Below are 18,245 nucleotides of genomic sequence, written 5' to 3' on the forward strand. Positions count from 1 at the left end.
CAAAAAGATGGAAACAACCCAGACGCCCATCAACAGATGAATGGGTAAACACAATGGAGTATTATGCAACGATAAGGAACAACGATGCATCTATGAAGCATCTCCTAACATGGATGAATCTGGAGGGCATTATGCTGAGGAAAATAAGTCAATCACAAAAGGATAAATATTGTATAAGACCACTACTGTAAATGCTCATGAAAAGGTTTACTTACAAAAAGAAACAATCTTTGATGGTTACGAGGCTGGTGAGGGTTGGGGATGGAAAAACACTTTATAGACAATAGTTAAGTGGAAACTTAGGTGAAGAGTAAGACAGTACACAAAACAAGCCAGCACAACCTGTACAAAGCAAGGTCACGGAAGCTCCATAGACATATCCAAACTCCCTGAGGGATCGAATTGCTGGGCTGAGGGCTGTGGGGATCATGATCTTGGGAAATATCTGCTCAATTGGCATAACATAGTTTATAAAGCATATGTTCTACATTCAACTTTGGTGAGTAGCGTCTGGGGTCTTAAAAGCCTGTGAGCAGCCATCTAAGATACTGCACTGGTCTCACCCCTTTGGGGGCAAGGAAGACTGAAGAAAACTAAAGATACAAGGGAAAGATTAGTCCAAAGGACTAATGGACCACATCAACCACAACCTCGGCCAGACTGAGTCCAGAACAATGAGACAAAGCCCAGCTACCAGCACTGACTGCTCTAACAGAGATTACAATAGAGGGCCCCGGACAGAGCTGGAGAAAAACGTAGAACAAAATTCTAACTCAAAAACAGAGACCAGACTTGCTGGCCTGACAGACACTGGAGAAACCCTGAGAGTACGGACCCCGGACACCCTTTCAGCTCAGTAATGAGGTCACTCCTGAGGTTCACCCTTCAGCCAAAGATTGAAGAGGCCCATGGAACAAAACAAGACTAACGGGGTGCACCAGCCCTGGGACAGGGACTGGAAGGCAGGAGGGAACAGGAAAGCTGGTAATAGGGAACCCACGGTTGAGAAGGGAGAGTGTTGACATGTTGTGGGGTTGTTAACGAATGTCATACAACAATGCGCGTACTAGCTGTTTGATGAGAGGCTAGTTTGTTCTATAAACCTTTATCTAAAGTACAATTAAAAAAAAAAGTTTTTAAACTTTAAATCTCACCTCATCTGAAGAATCTACTTGTCCCAAGGTTCCTGTTGCACCCGCAAAACCTTTTGGAGAGGAAAAAAAAGTTGCCCTTCAGAGTTGCTATATATTCCTTTACTTTACAATTATTTTGAAACAAAATATCAAGACAACAAAATACAAATATCAGAAAGCTAAGTTTTGATTTGTTAGGGCACCTCGCTCAAAAGCTATCTTGGCAGAGTTCACATCTTGAATAAATTTAGACGTAATAGGCTTTACTTCAACAGAAAATTTCCAGTGAATATCCAGATTTAATAACTACAAATGGTATTTCAGAAGGATCTTTTTTTTTTTAGTTTTAAACCATGGTTACTAAAATAATGACTGAGTCAAGTTTTGGGCTACTCTTGAATAGTAATTGCCATATTTTTCATAAGTTGGAACAACAACCCTAATAAACTAAACAAATTCCAATTAAGAAAAATACACTCTCTTCTTTGGCTGATTTATTCTTTCTTGTCTCTAAACTATCATACTTTACTACTCTCCTTACATGAATGACACAGCTTTAGTTCAAAATAAATGTTCTTCAATAATGAACAAACTTTGAGGGTTGGTTTTAACATAGAAAAGTTACTATTGTTCAAGTTAAATATTTGGACAAACCTTGAACTGCCAGAGTGCTAGTGCCAGCAGATGGCTCCTGCATACCATATATGAGCTTATCCTCAGGATATGTAAGTCCAGAGCTCTTCAAAGCTATAAGATACTTTTCATGACTTTTCTTCGCACAAGTATTTTCACCAAGACCTAGTATTTAAAACAAATTTAAAATCAGAAAAAAAATCATTCCATTCAAAATCTAAATACAAGCATATTCTCATTAGCTAATATATACAAACATAAGTATAGCTAATTTATACATGAGGGCAGTGGTGGTTCAGTGGTAGAATTCTCGCCTTCCATGTCAGAAGCTTGGGTTCGATTTCTAGCCAATACACCTCAGGCACAGCCACCACCAGTCTGTCACTGGAGGCTTGAGTGTTGTTACGATGCTGAAGAGGTTTCAGCAGAGCTTCCAGACTTAGATAGACTAAGAAAAAAGGCCCAATGATTTACTCAAGAAAATCAATGAAAACCCTATGGATCACAACAGTCTGATCCTTAATCACATGGATGATGCAGGACTAGGTAGCACTTCATTTCATTCTGCTTACATCCGGTTGCCATAAATCAGGGGCCAACTCAATGGCAGCTAACACCAGCAATTTATACATACCTAAAATAGCTACAAACAGAAGGGGAAGTCCAGAAAGGATTATGTAAAATAACTTCAGATAACATTTTTGTGCTTATGTTTGGCAATAACCGTTTCAGAATGTACAGCATGTTTACAACAAATACAGGCAGTTCTGACTTAGGACATTTTTAAGTTATGATAAACCACTTTCAACTGCCTTTTTTTTTTGGTATATCGTATTGTTAGTAACATGTTCTACACACAATGCCGCAGAGTGTAATTTGCTGATGTTATCATTCTCAGATGTTTACTCGCAGATGTTCAATGTTATGACTTACTGTTCAAAACACTGCCTTATAGCAGGAACAACGAAAACTAAAAAAAAAAAAAAGAGGTATAGGACGTATATCAGAACCAACTTATGACGGAGTCATCAGAACGGAACCCCGTCATAAGTCAAGGACCACTTGCGGTGAAGTCTACTATACAACTGAGTATCTAAAATATGTCAGGGACTATATGTGAGGCACAGGGCTGTAAAGATTAATAAGGCATGATCCCAGTCTTCAAGGAACTTAAAATTTACTGGTACAGAAAGTCAGACAGGTAATATGCTAGATGACAACTATGCAGCTGACTTCATTTGATTTGACCATCTGTGCTCTTGAAATACCAAGCAGCCAGACTTGGCAAAAGCAGAGCACTTAGGAGAGGTGTCCAGAAGGAAATAATGCCTGAGTGGAATTTTCAAAAATAAGTAAGAGTTAACGCAGTGCAGATAGTCACCAAAATTGTTTGTTAGGTCTTCTAAAAACAGCATGAGTAAAGGCTCAAAAAATCTAAACCTTTAAAAGTATAACTCTTCTTTAATGGCAATTTTTAAGATCTTAGTTAGGAAAGCCATCGCGTTGACTCTGACGCATACTGACACTATAGGACAGAGTACAACTGCTTCACAGGGTTTCCAAGGAGTTGCTGGTGGATTAGAACTGCCGAACAAAAGGTCTTAGCCACGCAGTCACCAGGGTTCCAAGTTAGGAAAAGGTCACTTAAAGTTTCAAATATTAATAAAATATATTTGTATATTAATAAAATAAAATATTCAAATAAAAGTTATGAGATTAATTTTAACTCCTGTTTTACCAAGATTTTTATTATCACACTTAATTAAAAGTATAATTTCTATAGAAGTATCACTTAAGAAATTTATTTCAAAAAATATTCAAAAGCTGAGGTTCTACAATTAAACAATCACAGAACTTTCATTTTAGAATTTCAGTTTAGTAATTTCTGTGATTTTTTCCTTTGTTTTTTAATAAATTATGGAGGACAGAATTAACAGTGAAAGAAAAATAGATTGATATTTGGGAGTTCTTTGGAAGAAAAGAATTATTCTCTGAGAGCTGAATTACCACAGCATTTGCCATCTCTTAAATAGGTTACGTATCTTAAATTAAGGTCTCACTCTCTCTCATTCTACAAATACGTAAGTTTTCTTCTTTAGTATTTGCTGATCTTTTCTGTCTTTTCACTTCAACCACACTAACCTTTTAGTCCCTGAAAAAAGTAAGCTGATTCTTACCCATTAATAATCTCACAAATTAGTCTCTCTACCTGAAATCTATGAGTTGCCTATGTGTGATTTTTTTCTTTTTAATCCTGTTTGGAATTCATTAAGTTCCATGAATCTGTAAGTCAAAGTTTTTCATTCAGTTTGGACATTTTAGTCATTATTTCTTCAAATTTTTTTTTTCTGCCTCATTCCCATTCTCTTTTCCTCCTGGGACACCAATTACATGTATGTTAGATCATCCAATACTATCTAATAGGTCCCTGAGGCTCTGTTGTGCTTTCTTCATTCATGTTTCTCTGTTCTCTAGATTCGATAATCTGTTTATCTGTCTTCAAATTCACTAACTCTTCTACCATCTCCAATCTGTCCTAAGCCAATCCAGTGAATTTTACAATAACTTCAGTTCTAGAATTTCCTTTTGGTTCTTTCTTATTGTTTACATTTCTTTGCTAAGATTCCCTATCTTGTGATGCATTAACACTGCATTTTCTTTAATTCTTTGAGTATATTTTCCTTTATATATTTGAATATCTTTATAATAGTTGCTTTAATGTCTTTTTCTGGGGCACCTCAAGGTTGATTTCTTTTGACTATTCTTTTTCTAGACTATACAGTACAATTTTTTGTTTCCTTGCATGTCTAGTAATTTTTATTGTATAATTAAACCCATTGCCATCAAGTCGATTTCAACTCATAGCAACCCTATAGGACAGAGTAGAACTGCCCCATAGGGTTTCCACAGAGTATCTGGTGGGTTCAAACTGCCAACCTTCTGATTAGCAACCATAGCTCTTAACCACACCACCAGGGTTTCCTTATTGTACTTTAGACATTCTAATGACATGTTATACAAGATGCTGGATTCTGTTATCTTCCTCTGAAGAGTACTGATTTTTGTCCTAAAGGCAGTTCGATTATACGATGATCACCTAGAACTCATGAAGGCTTGGTTTTAAACTTTGTTAATGGCAGATATGTGGAAAACCTAAGGTGTCCGCAAGGCCCTCTAAATTTTGGGAATCATCTCCAAACTCTGTCTCCTTTGCAGACATTGTCAGGGTTTTACACTTAATTTGGAATAGACCTTACTCTAGGGCTTGGGCATTATTCCTAAGGTTTGGCATCCTGGTGTCTCAGGATGTCTGAGGTATTAACAAAGTCCCTCCAGGGTGGCTGGGCTGAAACACTAATGTCCCCAGTACCACTTGACCTCTAATCTCTGTTCAGCTTTCAGCCCTGTAGTAGTCACTTTCTAGTAAGCCTCAGGTAGTCTCATCCTATCCATGTGTTCTCAGGCAGAAACTTTCAGGAGACACCCACACATCTGCCTTACCACCTATCTGGTTTACTGCCCCATAGATTCTATAGATTCCAACTGCCTCAGCTGATCCAAACTCTGATATCTGCCTCCTCAGCTCAGTGAGACCACCATAGCTGTGCTTAGATGCCATCTTGCTACATTATAGTCAGGAAGTTCTCCCCAGAGAGCCAGAGCAATCATGGGCCTCATCTTAATGCTTTTCCCTTCTCTCAAGGTACAACGGCTAAAAACATGTCTCACATTCTGTCCAGTTTTATGTTGTTTACAACAGAAGGCCTAGTCTAGTAACCAAAAGTAGAAGAAACCCTCCTCCCCCGACTGGAATCTAACTCTATTCCATTATCACCCAACTCCCCTCACCCTCTACTTAAATGACTTTCACTCAACCTTTAGGTTTTCCTTAAATATCACTTCCTCAGCAAAGCTTCTGCACCATTCCCTACCAGTGAAATTAGGTCTCCATTTCTTAACCACTTGTCCTACCTTTTCATCATATTCACTATAAATTATAATTACACAATCTTTGCCTTGGGGTTTTATTAATGTCATCTCATTCACAAGACCATATGCTTGTAAGAACAGGGAAAGGAGTACCTGGCTTACTGCTAACCTTCTCCACCTCAACTAACAGTGCTTAACCCAGAGCAAAGCACATATAAGTGCTTAGTAAGTACTTATTAAAGAAATAAATGTATCATATAAGATTATCTCTAAATAATACATGTGAAAATCTCACCAACCTAAAAAAATATGCTAAAATTTCAATTTTCAAAACACGTTGCTCATGGCCCAGGAAATATTTAAAATTACTTACGACAAGATTTTTAAATAACTGATATATTTATTTTACTATAAATTAAGCCAACTAAAGGTGTAAAAACTATGTTGTATAGCAGTATACCATGTATACACACATTCAACAATTCCAAGTTTTATAACTTCAACTCTGTATTACTGTAAAACAACCCAAAAGTTTAGAACCAAAAATGAAGATCTAGAAGTAGTTGTTGTTATTGTTCACAGGAAGGGAAGTACAATGTAATTATGAATATGTTACACCAGATGCCAGAAGACTGGGTTCTAGTTGCAACCCCAACATATATTGGTTGTGAGGTCTTGAACAGGTCATTTATTTTTTCTGGGGCTCAGCTTCCTCATCCATAAAATAAGAAGTTTTTTGAATACCTTCGAGCTTTAGCATTCTATGAAAAGTCTGTATTTTAAGTTCTCAAATATATAATTTCTTATGATTATAGTTAAATAAGTAAATTATAATAACTTTCTTCTACTATTTTACTCACCAGAAGTCAGATCTTTGTAGCTTTGTTGGTTTGTCAAAACCTGAGTAAGAACAGACCTCATTGCTCCTCCCATTTTAGTGAGGTCTTCTAAAAAGGAAATTTGAGGTTCCAAAAGCTGAAGGACTTTGTTAAGGTCTTTTTCTGATGGTACATCAGCTGCTAAAAAAACAATTAAGGGTAACTTTCTTTAAAAGAGTTTGCTAAAAATAACAATTATTATTCTTTTTAAACTACAGGGGCCTAGATGATGGTAATTTACAATAAAAAAAAATCAATATAAGAACTGTTTAGAAAGTTGGCATCAGAACAGCACCCAATCTAGGGCAAACTTGCTCAGGAACTCAGTCCTCTGAGAAAAGGCAAACAGGGAAAAGAGATGATGACCCCTAAGATATTCAGCACTTAATTTGTATAAGAAGCAGTAGGGCTGAAGGCTCAAAACTTCCAGATATATAAACATAATCAGAGCTAATTTCAAAATAAGATAGTACTTAAGAAAAAGTTAAGATCACCCCCTAGAATAAAACAAGATAGAACTCAAGTATACCAAGAGTAGTATATTAGGACAAAATTATTTCAGCTTTAAATTTAAACCTGTGTAGCAAATAACCCACTCCTTACCATATTCAAAAAATATGGACTCATGTTAGCTGAAGGCCAAAGCAACTAAAATAAAAGATAACTGTTTTCATAAAAATGGATATTTTTACTAAAAGAAAAAATTTCAGCCAAGATGTATCTAGTAGAACTGGTGGGAGAGATAAGAAACTTGGACAGCAATTGAGAAAGCATGTTAGAGATGAAAAGAAAAAGATGTTTAGAGGAACTGAGGACTAAAAAGAAGTGAATAGAGAGATTTAGAGTTTAGCCATAATTGGTTAAAAAAAAAGAATATATATAAGGGAGATAAAAGGGGACCTGTGTGCCCAGGTGAGGGGATAGCAAGTTCATTCAACATTTACTCGGCATCCACTACATTATCAGCACTGAGGCAAAAGTAAATAAGACATAGTTCCTACCCTCAAAGAACTCACAACCTAGTTCAAAGATAATCTGTGGATGGAATTCTAGATAACTTTGAGTCCTGGGATCCAAACCAAAAAAAAAAATTTACTTTCTCAGGGGAAAGTTACTTGTGTGTATTATTCACTTTTGTATTCTCTCTAATGTCTTATATAGTAACTAGTATAAAATAGGTATATTTCATGCCTGTTCTATGTTTCCAAGACCTCTGACACTAGTGTGTGAATTATAGGGTGAACTGAGAAACGGAATTCAAGACAACTGTCAATCCATGAAATTTCTGAAATTCCATTACCCTGGATTCGATGATTGGAAGTCTTTAATTTTAAACAGCTATCTCTATGCAAATAGTGCAGTATTTTTTTACACAGAGAGAAGAAAATAATGCTGAGCATGAGTGGTAATATAAAGAGAAATAAAGAGGAAATAAAGCTCATCTGTAGACCAAAAAAAAGTGCTTCCATTCATTCCTTCACGTCTCCAAGTAACAGTCACAAAGAATTATCAAAGCTATGTATTTATGCCATGTACGTTTTATAACTGCTAAATGTCACCAAAGGAAAAACATAACGCTTTTTTGCACGCTTTGACTGAACTAATGGTAAATTTTAAGGTTCTCATAATAAATGATTTCTAATTATTGCTTTTTTCAAATAGGATATCTGTACTTCATTTGATTTTAAAATTGATTTAAAAAAAATGCAAATTCCTAAAAAGTGTGTTAACTAGTTCATAAGAAATAATGTGGAAGGCAATTTCAATAGCCTAGCTGGTATTTTTTTCCATCATTCCAAGGAAATAGTAGTTTGGGACTAGATCAAATTAATGTTTCTTTCTATATTTTACATTATATACTCCTAAAGGAGTAAAAGTACTTAACAAAGGACTGTATATTTTGCTTAAAATGTAGAAATAAGGAAGTATAGTGGTTTGCTTACAATAAAGACAAAAAGATACTTTTAGAAATGATGAAGATGCTATATATTTCCTCACACTTTAAGGATGAGGGTAGATAAAAGATAAAAATATGTGCCATATTTTAAAAATAAATTTATAAGATTATAGAACTAAATAATTTAAATATCTAAAAAGAATGCAAAAAAGTAATCCCATATATGACAGAAGTGCAAGAATCATTAGAAAAGTAATAGACATTATAAAAAGTTAATAAATGTGTTCTGTACCACTAATGGATATCTGTAATTCACAATGCCAGCCTGAGAACTTTAATAGGTGATACCTAAATTCACATATTCAACTAAAGTATATTAATCAAGACTGCAACTATATCTTAAAGGGTAATACCTGTAATTTGAACTTTTTTTTTTGTCTTTTTAATACCAACATAATGCTTACACCAATACATTCTGTCAGTCATATTAGAGTGAGCAATCTAACCCTCTCGTAAGTTTAATAAGTTGCTATGTGTGTGGGGGGGTAATTGCTGTTGTTAGATTCTGTCAAATCAATTCCAACTCACAGTGACCTCAGGTGACAGAGTAGAACTGCCCCATAGGGTTTTCTAGGCTGTAACCTTTAAAGGAGCAGATCACTGGGTCTTTCTCCCACAGGACCGCTGCACGGGTTTGAACCACCAACCTTTCAGTTAGCAGCCGAGAGCTTAACTGTTGTGCCACCAAGGCTCTTTATTAAATATATAGACGGAACAAAGATATGTTCAAACCTCTACCAATAATAATAATAAAGACTGATGAAATGTAATTTATCTTCTATAAAAAAATCTAAGTTAAATTTGAATATTTCCAAGACTTCTTAATTCTGCTCTATCATATGATGTCAAATAAAGTAATTTTAATTTCATAGAATGATTATTTCTTCATCTACAAAAGGCCAAAGAAGTCTAATCAAAAACATCTAAGACCCTAGGACCAGAAAGCACCAGACTATACCTAACATAAGGTATTTGTGCCATTATATAATTGATTTTTTAGTGTTTTCATGCAGTCTCTGTATTTTATAGTCTTCTCATTAAAAATATTAAGCAAAATGTGATAGCTGAAAGAATTAACTTTGTTATTAATACTAAAACTGTGTTAATTGGGAACTTAAAGAGAGTACTAACAAGGAGTAGATTAAAACATACCTGGTTCATTATAGCCTTCTCTTAAGTACTGAATAAGACAAAAAATAAATCTTGGAAGTACAAATTCAGACATCATCAGTAAATCTTTGGGGACACAGGGAATATTTGAACTTGATTTAATTTGATGCCTTTTGCAAAACCTGTAATATGAAAAAGAAAAAAAAATTAACAGTAATGTCTAACCTACCAAGAATATATTACTTCTATTCATAATACTCATAAACAGAATGAAGGCCAATATCAAAGCCGATAAATTGTTCCTTTCTGATTTTTAAGGCACCAAGTTAAAAGAACATAGTTATAATTGGTCTTTAAATAAAAAATGGCACTGATGAAGTTTTTTCATAATAAAAGACCATACCAGTTAGGTTCCAACTAGAATACGAAAAGAAATTTCATTACAGAATGTGTATTTTTTTAACTGCCAATTATTACTTTTAAGTACTTGCTTTACTATTTTCTAACCTTTATAAACTATTAAATATAAACTTATCAATTACCAACAATTTGCATTTTCCAGTCTTAAACTCAACTATTCCTTACTTATCGCATTAGTGAATAAATAAGTGATTTTAAAAAATGTTTATTTTAAAAATTTATTCTCAAGTGTATGTTGCTTCTAATCTTGCTTATACCTATTTTAAAGTAAAATTGGTATACCTGAGCAAAAATGAAGTAAACTACTCTACAGTCACAATCCAAATAATGACTACTATGTTATTTTGTGGCCAAACACAAAATAACCAAACAAATTCTATAAAATTTCAAATAACAAACTTATTGGAAGGGTGCAAAACAACTTTAGCTAAAAAAAAAAAAAAGATTTAAATAAATAAAGAGAAATTACATTCTCAACTGGAAACATTTAATTTTATTAAAAAATACACAGGGGTCAGTTCTCCCTCAAACTTAATGCCATTAGAATTAACCCATAAATCAATTCCTAAGTTCAAATGGAAGAGAATATGTGTGAAAAAATTAATAAAACTTGAAAAAAGTGATTAATGGTGAACTTGACCTTAAAACATAGTACAAAGCTACTGTAATTAAAACTCTGTGATAAACTGATATCAATAGACCACAATAGAGTCTAGAAACAGGCTATGTAAATTTGCGAATTTAATATATGATAAATGTGGCATCTTAATTAAACGTGGTGGGGAGGAGAAAACTTCCAATAAATTGCTTTCGGACAACTGATTATCTAAATGCAGGAAGTAAAATTTGATTTATCATACATCATACTCAAAATATATTCCACATAGATCAACAGTCAAATGTGGGAAAGTACAAGAAAAAAACTATTTCCCTACATTATGTTGGGGCATGGAAGGCTTACTAAATATGACTTAAAACCAAAAAGCCATAAAAGTAAAAAATAAATTGACCACAATGCAGGAGACAGTGACATATGTAAAACAAATGAAAGATTAATGTTTACAGATCTATGAACTCATAAATGGATAAGGGGAAAAAACAATTCAATAGAAAAATCAACCGATATTCACAGGAAAACATTTCACAAAAGGAGTACTGAGTAGCCAATAAAGATATGAGAAGATACTCAAGTTCTCTAATAATCAAAACAGTGAATTTTATCAAAACAAAAAATGAGGAGCTATAAAATGACCATTTTACAATATCTGCTGAAATAACTGACCCATGAAATGATCATCACTAGATAAAGTCGTTAGAGGGCAGTTTGAGGGAAAATTTTCCACTTAGAGATGAAACTGCTACATCCTTATAAATTTTAGCATCACCAGTAGTGAAAAAAACAGACACTGTGATGCATGTAAAGCATACAACACCATTTATGAAGTGTTCTTACCAAAAAAAGGTTGAACTTGAATCACAACAAGCCATTAGTGCTAACTTCCGTTTACAGAAAAAGTTACAAATGATACCACAAGGAAACAGACAAATTGTGGTGTGGGACATTATACAGGACAATTGACAGTTTCGGCAACTAGTCTGTGGTAGAGGGGAAAAGGAGGCAAGGGACCACTCTAAATTAAAAGAGACTTCAAATGAAAGGCAAATGATGTGTTACATACATATTTACCACAATTTTTTTTTTAAAAGGCTTGAGAGACCCAATAACCACTTGTAATGTGTAAACCAGTTCTAACAAACCAAACCACCCACTGCTGTGGAGTCCATCCTGAATCACTGATACCCTATGGGACAGGCTGCTCCATCTTCCTCCACGGAGCAGCTGGTGGGTTCAAACCACTGGCCTTTTGGTTTGTAGCTGAGCGCTTTAACCGCTGCGCCACCAGGGCTCCTTAATGCCAACAAACTTTTAAGAAAAAGCATTTTTAGATAATTGGAAAAATTTGATTACGAGCTGCATACTAGTTTACTACAGTTAATTTTATTAAGTATGATGATGGCATTGCGGTTATGTAAGAAAATATACAAAAATATTTGATGATATTAAGGAATTATTCTGTGCAGATGTGACAATAATAGCATTGCGATTATCAATGAAAAGGGAGTCCTTGTCTTTTAAGCGTAAAAAAAATTATCTACTGAAATATTTATAGACAAAATGCTTCAAAATAATCTGGTGGGGTAGAGGGGAGTAAGTAGGAGTATATCAAAACCAGCTATGAATTCTTACTGTTGAAGCCGGGAGACAGTTACATGGGGTTTCATTATGTTATGTTTGGAACCTTCTGCACAAAGAAAGCTAAAAATTAAAAAAAGATAGAAAATACACATATATTCTTAAAGATGCTTACTGAAGCATGACAAGGTGAAATGACTGATGTCTGGGAGTCGCTTTAAAATACTTCAGCATAAGGTAAAAAGGATAAATGAACCAAATGTGGCAAGAATTTTGATAGATGTTGAGTCTAGGTGATAGGTATATGAAGGTTCAATGTTTTGTTGTGCTTACCAGTGTATATATTAGAAAATTTTCTTAACATAAAAATGCCTTTTCTACCTTACAGATTACCAAAGATTCACTTTACTAATTCATTATTGAGAAAAATGTTCAGAAATGTTCACTATCACACACGGGAATATAGACAGGCCCAGTTTTTGGTGACACCTTGGCAATATCTATTAAAACGTTACATGTTCATATTCCTAGCCTAGCATTTCTATTTCTAGTAATTTACAATTCAGAAATACTCCTAAATATGCACAATAAATTTATGTACAAAAAGAGATGTTCATTGTATCAGTTTGCAATGTAAAAGAGTTAGAAACAACTCATGTGCTCATTAACAGAAGAAAGGTTAACCAAATTATGGTAGCTCTATAAAATGAAGTACTTTACATTTGTTAAAAGGATAGAACAACAAGTTTTGAAGTAGAACCATACCAAAGATAAATGAGAAAAATTATGTAATAGTACAAATATTATAATGTTTTATAAGTAAAATTTTGGAGAAGGAAGAGAAAGGTAATGTTAATATATTCATATTCAAGAAAAAATTAGAGAAATGTAGACCAAATTTGGCAGAAATTAACTAGGGGTGGGATATGCTGAACATTTACTTTCTAATTTTTTATTTTTACATAACAAATACATATATAAGTTTTATACTCAAAAGGAAAATATTTAAGCCAAAACAAACAATAAAAAGTTATGCAACACATTTGGTTTGAGTTCCATGATTTAAAGCATTAATTCTTAACCTCTTAACCTTTTTTTGGGTCATGGACCCCTTGGAGAATCTAATGAAAGTCAGGCTCTCTCTTAAGGAAAAAATATCCACACACATAAAAATACAACATTCAGAGTATTTACCACAGTGCTGAAGTGTATCCAAATGTTAGGCCAGTAGATTACAATGTACAGATATGATTTCTACACCCAAGGCAGGGACTGAGCAGCCTCCTTGGTTGCCTCTCTTTCCCATCCAAATATCATTTTCCACATCTACCAATTTATGAAAAAGTATGAAAGCACTACATCTAAAGGTCCAAACTTTGATTTAAAGGGAAATATGAATTTAAGAACTTGCTCTCATAGGCTAAACTTTTCTACTGAGCAGGTAGGCAGAAGTAGAGGAAAGAGAGAAACAAGCAAATAAATGTGAAAACATCTGATAGTAATAAGCTCTATAAAGAAAAATTTAACAGGATGATGTATAGAGTATGCCCCATTAGACTCCATTAGATTGGGGTTGTCAGAGAAGGCCTTCCTGAAGAGGTGATTATTTCGGCTACAGCCCAAACAACAGGAAGTAGCTAGACATGCAAAGTTCTGTAAGTAGAGCTTATGGGGAGCTAGAGAAATGAAGGAAGGAAAGAAAGGGAAAGGGAGGGAGGAAGGAAAGGAAAAGGGAGAGGGGATTCTGATAACATTTGCAAATTACTGAGATTTGGTAAGGATTAGGAGGGGAAGGAGACACATATTCAGCTTAGTCACATATTTCACGAATTAGAAAACCATTTGAGAAAATAAATTCCCCTATAAATTAGCCTTTGGTGAGTACATCTCATTCCCAGTTTAGCATAAATTGCACATACATGCTTCACTTTGCATATAATTTTAGGTAATACACAGAGGTTTCCCGAAGATTCATATACCCCAGATTAAAAAACCCTGATATAGTTCATCTCCTTCATTTTATAGACAGGGAAATCTCAGAAACATTAAATGACATCCCTAGTAAAACTGTCAAAAGGTTCCTGGAAATCACAAAAGACATACCATAAAGATACATGGTATCTACCTAAACTAATTCATATTTACAATGTGATCCCAGTTAAAAAAAATCAATAAGGAATAAACAAGTTGATTCTAAAGTTCATATGGAAACAGAATTGCTAACAAAATTCTGAAAAATAGCAATGATGAAGGTGGAGAAGCTTTATCATATATTAATATATTAAAACATATTTTAAATTTGAGATAATCAAAATGATGTTGTATTCAGCCTTTAGGGAGCTTGCATTCTAAGGCGGAGACACAGAAAAAAAATAATAAATACAACTAAGTGAGCTACTCAACAAAGAAGAAGAGTCAAACCAGTGACCTGATTCCAAATTCAGCTATATGTGCTCTTGGGTCATCTCTCTAGATAACCATTTATGTCTCTCCCTTTTTTTTTTAAATATAGGACTCAATTGAGGTGCAGATCCATCTCATGTCTAAAACTGTTAGATTACATGAGTGATTAAGAACTAAATGGAAAAATTTTTAATTCTACCTACACAGGTTTAAATACTATTTGGTGGGCCCTAATGTACTAGAAGAGCAAAAGCAAAATATTTAAGAAACTAAAAATTCTGAATTCACTACACAGTACATATAAGATCAAAAGACTTGAAAAGGAAAAACAGAGGTGCTGTAAAAGTACTAAATTATTAAGATAGTAAACAAATTATAAACTGAAAGGTTGAAGGCAGAAAGAAAACAATATAGTAATGGTACATGAAAATACAAATTAATTATTCTGGGTCCGGGAATAGACTCACAGAAATTGTATTGAGATAATTAGATAACCAGCCAAATGGGGCAGGGTATGAAAAAATCAGTAATTAATTTTGTTTTTTAAGACAATGCCGTATTAAAATCTTTCCTGAGCACAAATTTGTGTATCAGTTTTGTTCCAACTCTTTTTTCCATGGCAATGTTGCTAACAGTTGGTATAAGAGTGTTTCAAGGTTCTCTAATCTTCGGAACATTTTTGACTCTCTGGTTGAAATGTTACTCTGATTTGCAATTCATATATTAAATAAACTTCATCAATTTCTATTACTGGCTTAATATGATTTTTGTTTCAACAGGACGAAAAAGTCTATTTAATTCAGAAACCTATCAATCCATTGATCTATTATTAATCAAATGGGGCTGGTACTCTTAGTGAGGAAAGTGTTTAAAACAGAGATCTGAATCACTGGTTCAAACATCTAAGGAATATCTATTTCAACTACAAAATGAAGAGCTGATAGTAAATGATCTCCAAGGTATGTTCCAGCATTAAATTCTATACATTCATTTACAAACAGGCCCAGCACAAGGAACAGAGAGGTTAATTCATGTTGCCCTCTAACCATAAATAATTACCAGGAAAAAATAAGCATGGAAGGTAAGGTCACAGGCAATATGAGTACCTCTGAAAAGTGTCTTCATGCAGATGGAGAAGCAGTAAGCAAAAGACTGGTTCATAATTCAACCCAGTATTTATTCAGCACAGATTCCGATTCGGAAGACCTGGGTCCCAGGTTTGCCACTTGCTTACTACTCATGAGTCTCTCTTAGCCTTACTTTTTTCCTTTGTAAAATGAGGTCAATAATATCCATGTCAGATATTTTTGTTAAGAGTCAAAGAAAAAAATGCAAATTAGGAAGCTAAAATGGTAGCTTTTAATAAAACCACATCAAGAATTACAGTAAATGAAGAATATTTGCACTATTTGAAGAATGTAATCAATGTCACTAAGTAGTACATGTAGAAACTGTTGAACTGGGGTATGTTTTGTTGTGTATATTCTCAACAACAAACAAAATAAAAATTTAGAAAAAAATGAACTGAGGAAAAAAAAGAATAATAGTAAATGTGGTCTAAACACACCAATTTAAAGTCAAAGACTATCAGACTGGATAAAAAAGCAAAATTCAGATATATCCTCTCCCCAAGAAACCTACCTTAAATATAAAGATATATGTAAGTCGAATTGTGCTAGAAGTCCTAGCCAGAGCAATTAGGCTAGACAAAGAAATAAAGGGCATCCAGATTGGCAGAGAGGAAGTAAAATTATCTCTATTTGCAGATGACATGATCTTAGAAAACCCCAATGAATTCACCAGAAAACTACTGAAACTAATAGAAGAGTTTGGCAGAGTCTCAGGTTATAAGATAAACATACAAAAATCACTTGGATTCCTCTACATCAACAAAAAGAACATCAAAGAGGAAATAACCAAATCAATACCATTCACAGTAGCCCCCAAGAAGATAAAATACTTAGGAATAAATCTTACCAAGGATGCAAAAGACCTATACAAAGAAAACTACAAAGCTCTACTACAAGAAATTCAAAAGGCCATACTTAAGTGGAAAAACATACCTTGCTCATGGATAGGAAGACTTAACATAGTAAAAATGTCTATTCTACCAAAAGCCATCTATACATACAATGCACTTCCGATCCAAATTCCAATGTCATTTTTTAAGGTGAGAGAGAAACAAATCACCAACTTCATATGGAAGGGAAAGAAGCCTCGGATAGGCAAAGCATTACTGAAAAAGAAGAAGAAAGTGGGAGGCCTCACTCTACCTGATTTCAGAACCTATTATACAGCCACAGTAGTCAAAACAGCCTAGTATTGGTACAACAACAGGCACATAGACCAATGGAACAGAATTGAGAACCCAGATATAAATCCATCCACGTATAAGAAGCTGATATTTGACAAAGACTCAGAGTCAGTTAATTGGGGAAAAGATAATCTTTTTAACAAATGGTGCTGGCATAACTGGATATCCATTTGCAAAAAAATGAAACAGGACCCACACCTCACACCAAGAACAAAAACTAACTGCAACTGGATCAAAGACCTAGACATAAAGACTAAAACGATAAAGATCATGGAAGAAAAAATAGGGACAACCTTAGGAGCCCTAATACAAGGCATAAATACATTACCAAAAATGACGAAGAGAAACCAGGTAACTGGAAGCTCCTAAAAATCAAACACCTATGCTTATCTAAAGACTTCACCAAGAGTAAAAAGACCACCTACAGACTGGGAAAGAATTTTCAGGTATGACATCTCCGACCAGCGCCTGATCTCTAAAATCTATATGATTCTGTCAAAACTCAACCACAAAAAGACAAACAACCCAATCAAGAAGTGGGCAAAGGATATGAACACACACTTCACTAAAGAAGATATTCAGGCAGTTTTTTTTAACAGATACGTGAGAAAATGCTCTCGATCATCAGCCGTTAGAGAAATGCAAATTAAAACCACGATGAGATTCCATCTCACTCCAACAAGGCTGGCATTAATCCAAAAAACACAAAATAATAGATGTTGGAGAGGCTGTGGAGAGATTGGCACTCTCATACACTGCTGGTGGGAATGTAAAATGGTACAACCACTTTGGAAATCTATCTGGCGTTATCTTAAACAGTTAGAAATACAACTACCATACAACCCAGAAATCCCACTCCTCGGAATATACCCTAGAGAAATAAGAGCCTTCACACAAACAGATATATGCACACCCATGTTTATTGCAGCTCTGTTTACAATAGCAAAAAGCTGGAAACAACCAAGGTGTCCATCAACGGATGAATGGTTAAATAAATTGTGGTACATTCACGCAATGGAATACCACACATCGATAAAGAACAGTGACAAATCTGTGAAACATTTCATAACATGGAGGAACCTGGAAGGCATTATGCTGAGCGAAATTAGTCAGAGGCAAAAGGACAAATATTGCATAAGACCACTATTATAAGATCTTGAGAAACAGTATAAACTGAGAAGAACACATACTTTTGTGGTTACGAGGGGGGGAGGGAGGGAGGGTGGGAGCGGGTTTTTTACTGATTAATTAGTAGATAAGAACTGCTTTTGGT

At 34.4% G+C, this 18,245-nt stretch overlaps 1 protein-coding gene across 6 annotated transcripts in view; it reads right to left on the reverse strand.

Moving 5' to 3' along the window:
• The window catches only part of UBR3 (ubiquitin protein ligase E3 component n-recognin 3), a 234,014-nt gene that overhangs the window by 186,737 nt on the left and 29,032 nt on the right, over positions 1–18,245 (reverse strand). For 5 of the 6 annotated variants that reach the window (XR_010322292.1, XM_064287016.1, XM_064287014.1 and 2 more), the window contains exons 2-5: positions 9,684–9,823; positions 6,557–6,715; positions 1,788–1,931; positions 1,155–1,204 (exon numbers count right to left, since the gene is read on the reverse strand). Coding sequence is in view for 5 of the 6 variants with exons in the window: in XM_064287016.1 (XP_064143086.1) it covers positions 1,155–1,204; positions 1,788–1,931; positions 6,557–6,715; positions 9,684–9,823 (493 nt within the window). In the remaining variant the exon portion in view is untranslated. The remainder of the gene's footprint in view (positions 1–1,154; positions 1,205–1,787; positions 1,932–6,556; positions 6,716–9,683; positions 9,824–18,245) is intronic. The other variant, XM_064287015.1, reaches the window with a different exon arrangement.

The sequence above is a fragment of the Loxodonta africana genome, chromosome 6 (genome assembly GCF_030014295.1).
Source record: "Loxodonta africana isolate mLoxAfr1 chromosome 6, mLoxAfr1.hap2, whole genome shotgun sequence".
NCBI classification, from domain to species: Eukaryota; Metazoa; Chordata; class Mammalia; order Proboscidea; family Elephantidae; genus Loxodonta; species Loxodonta africana.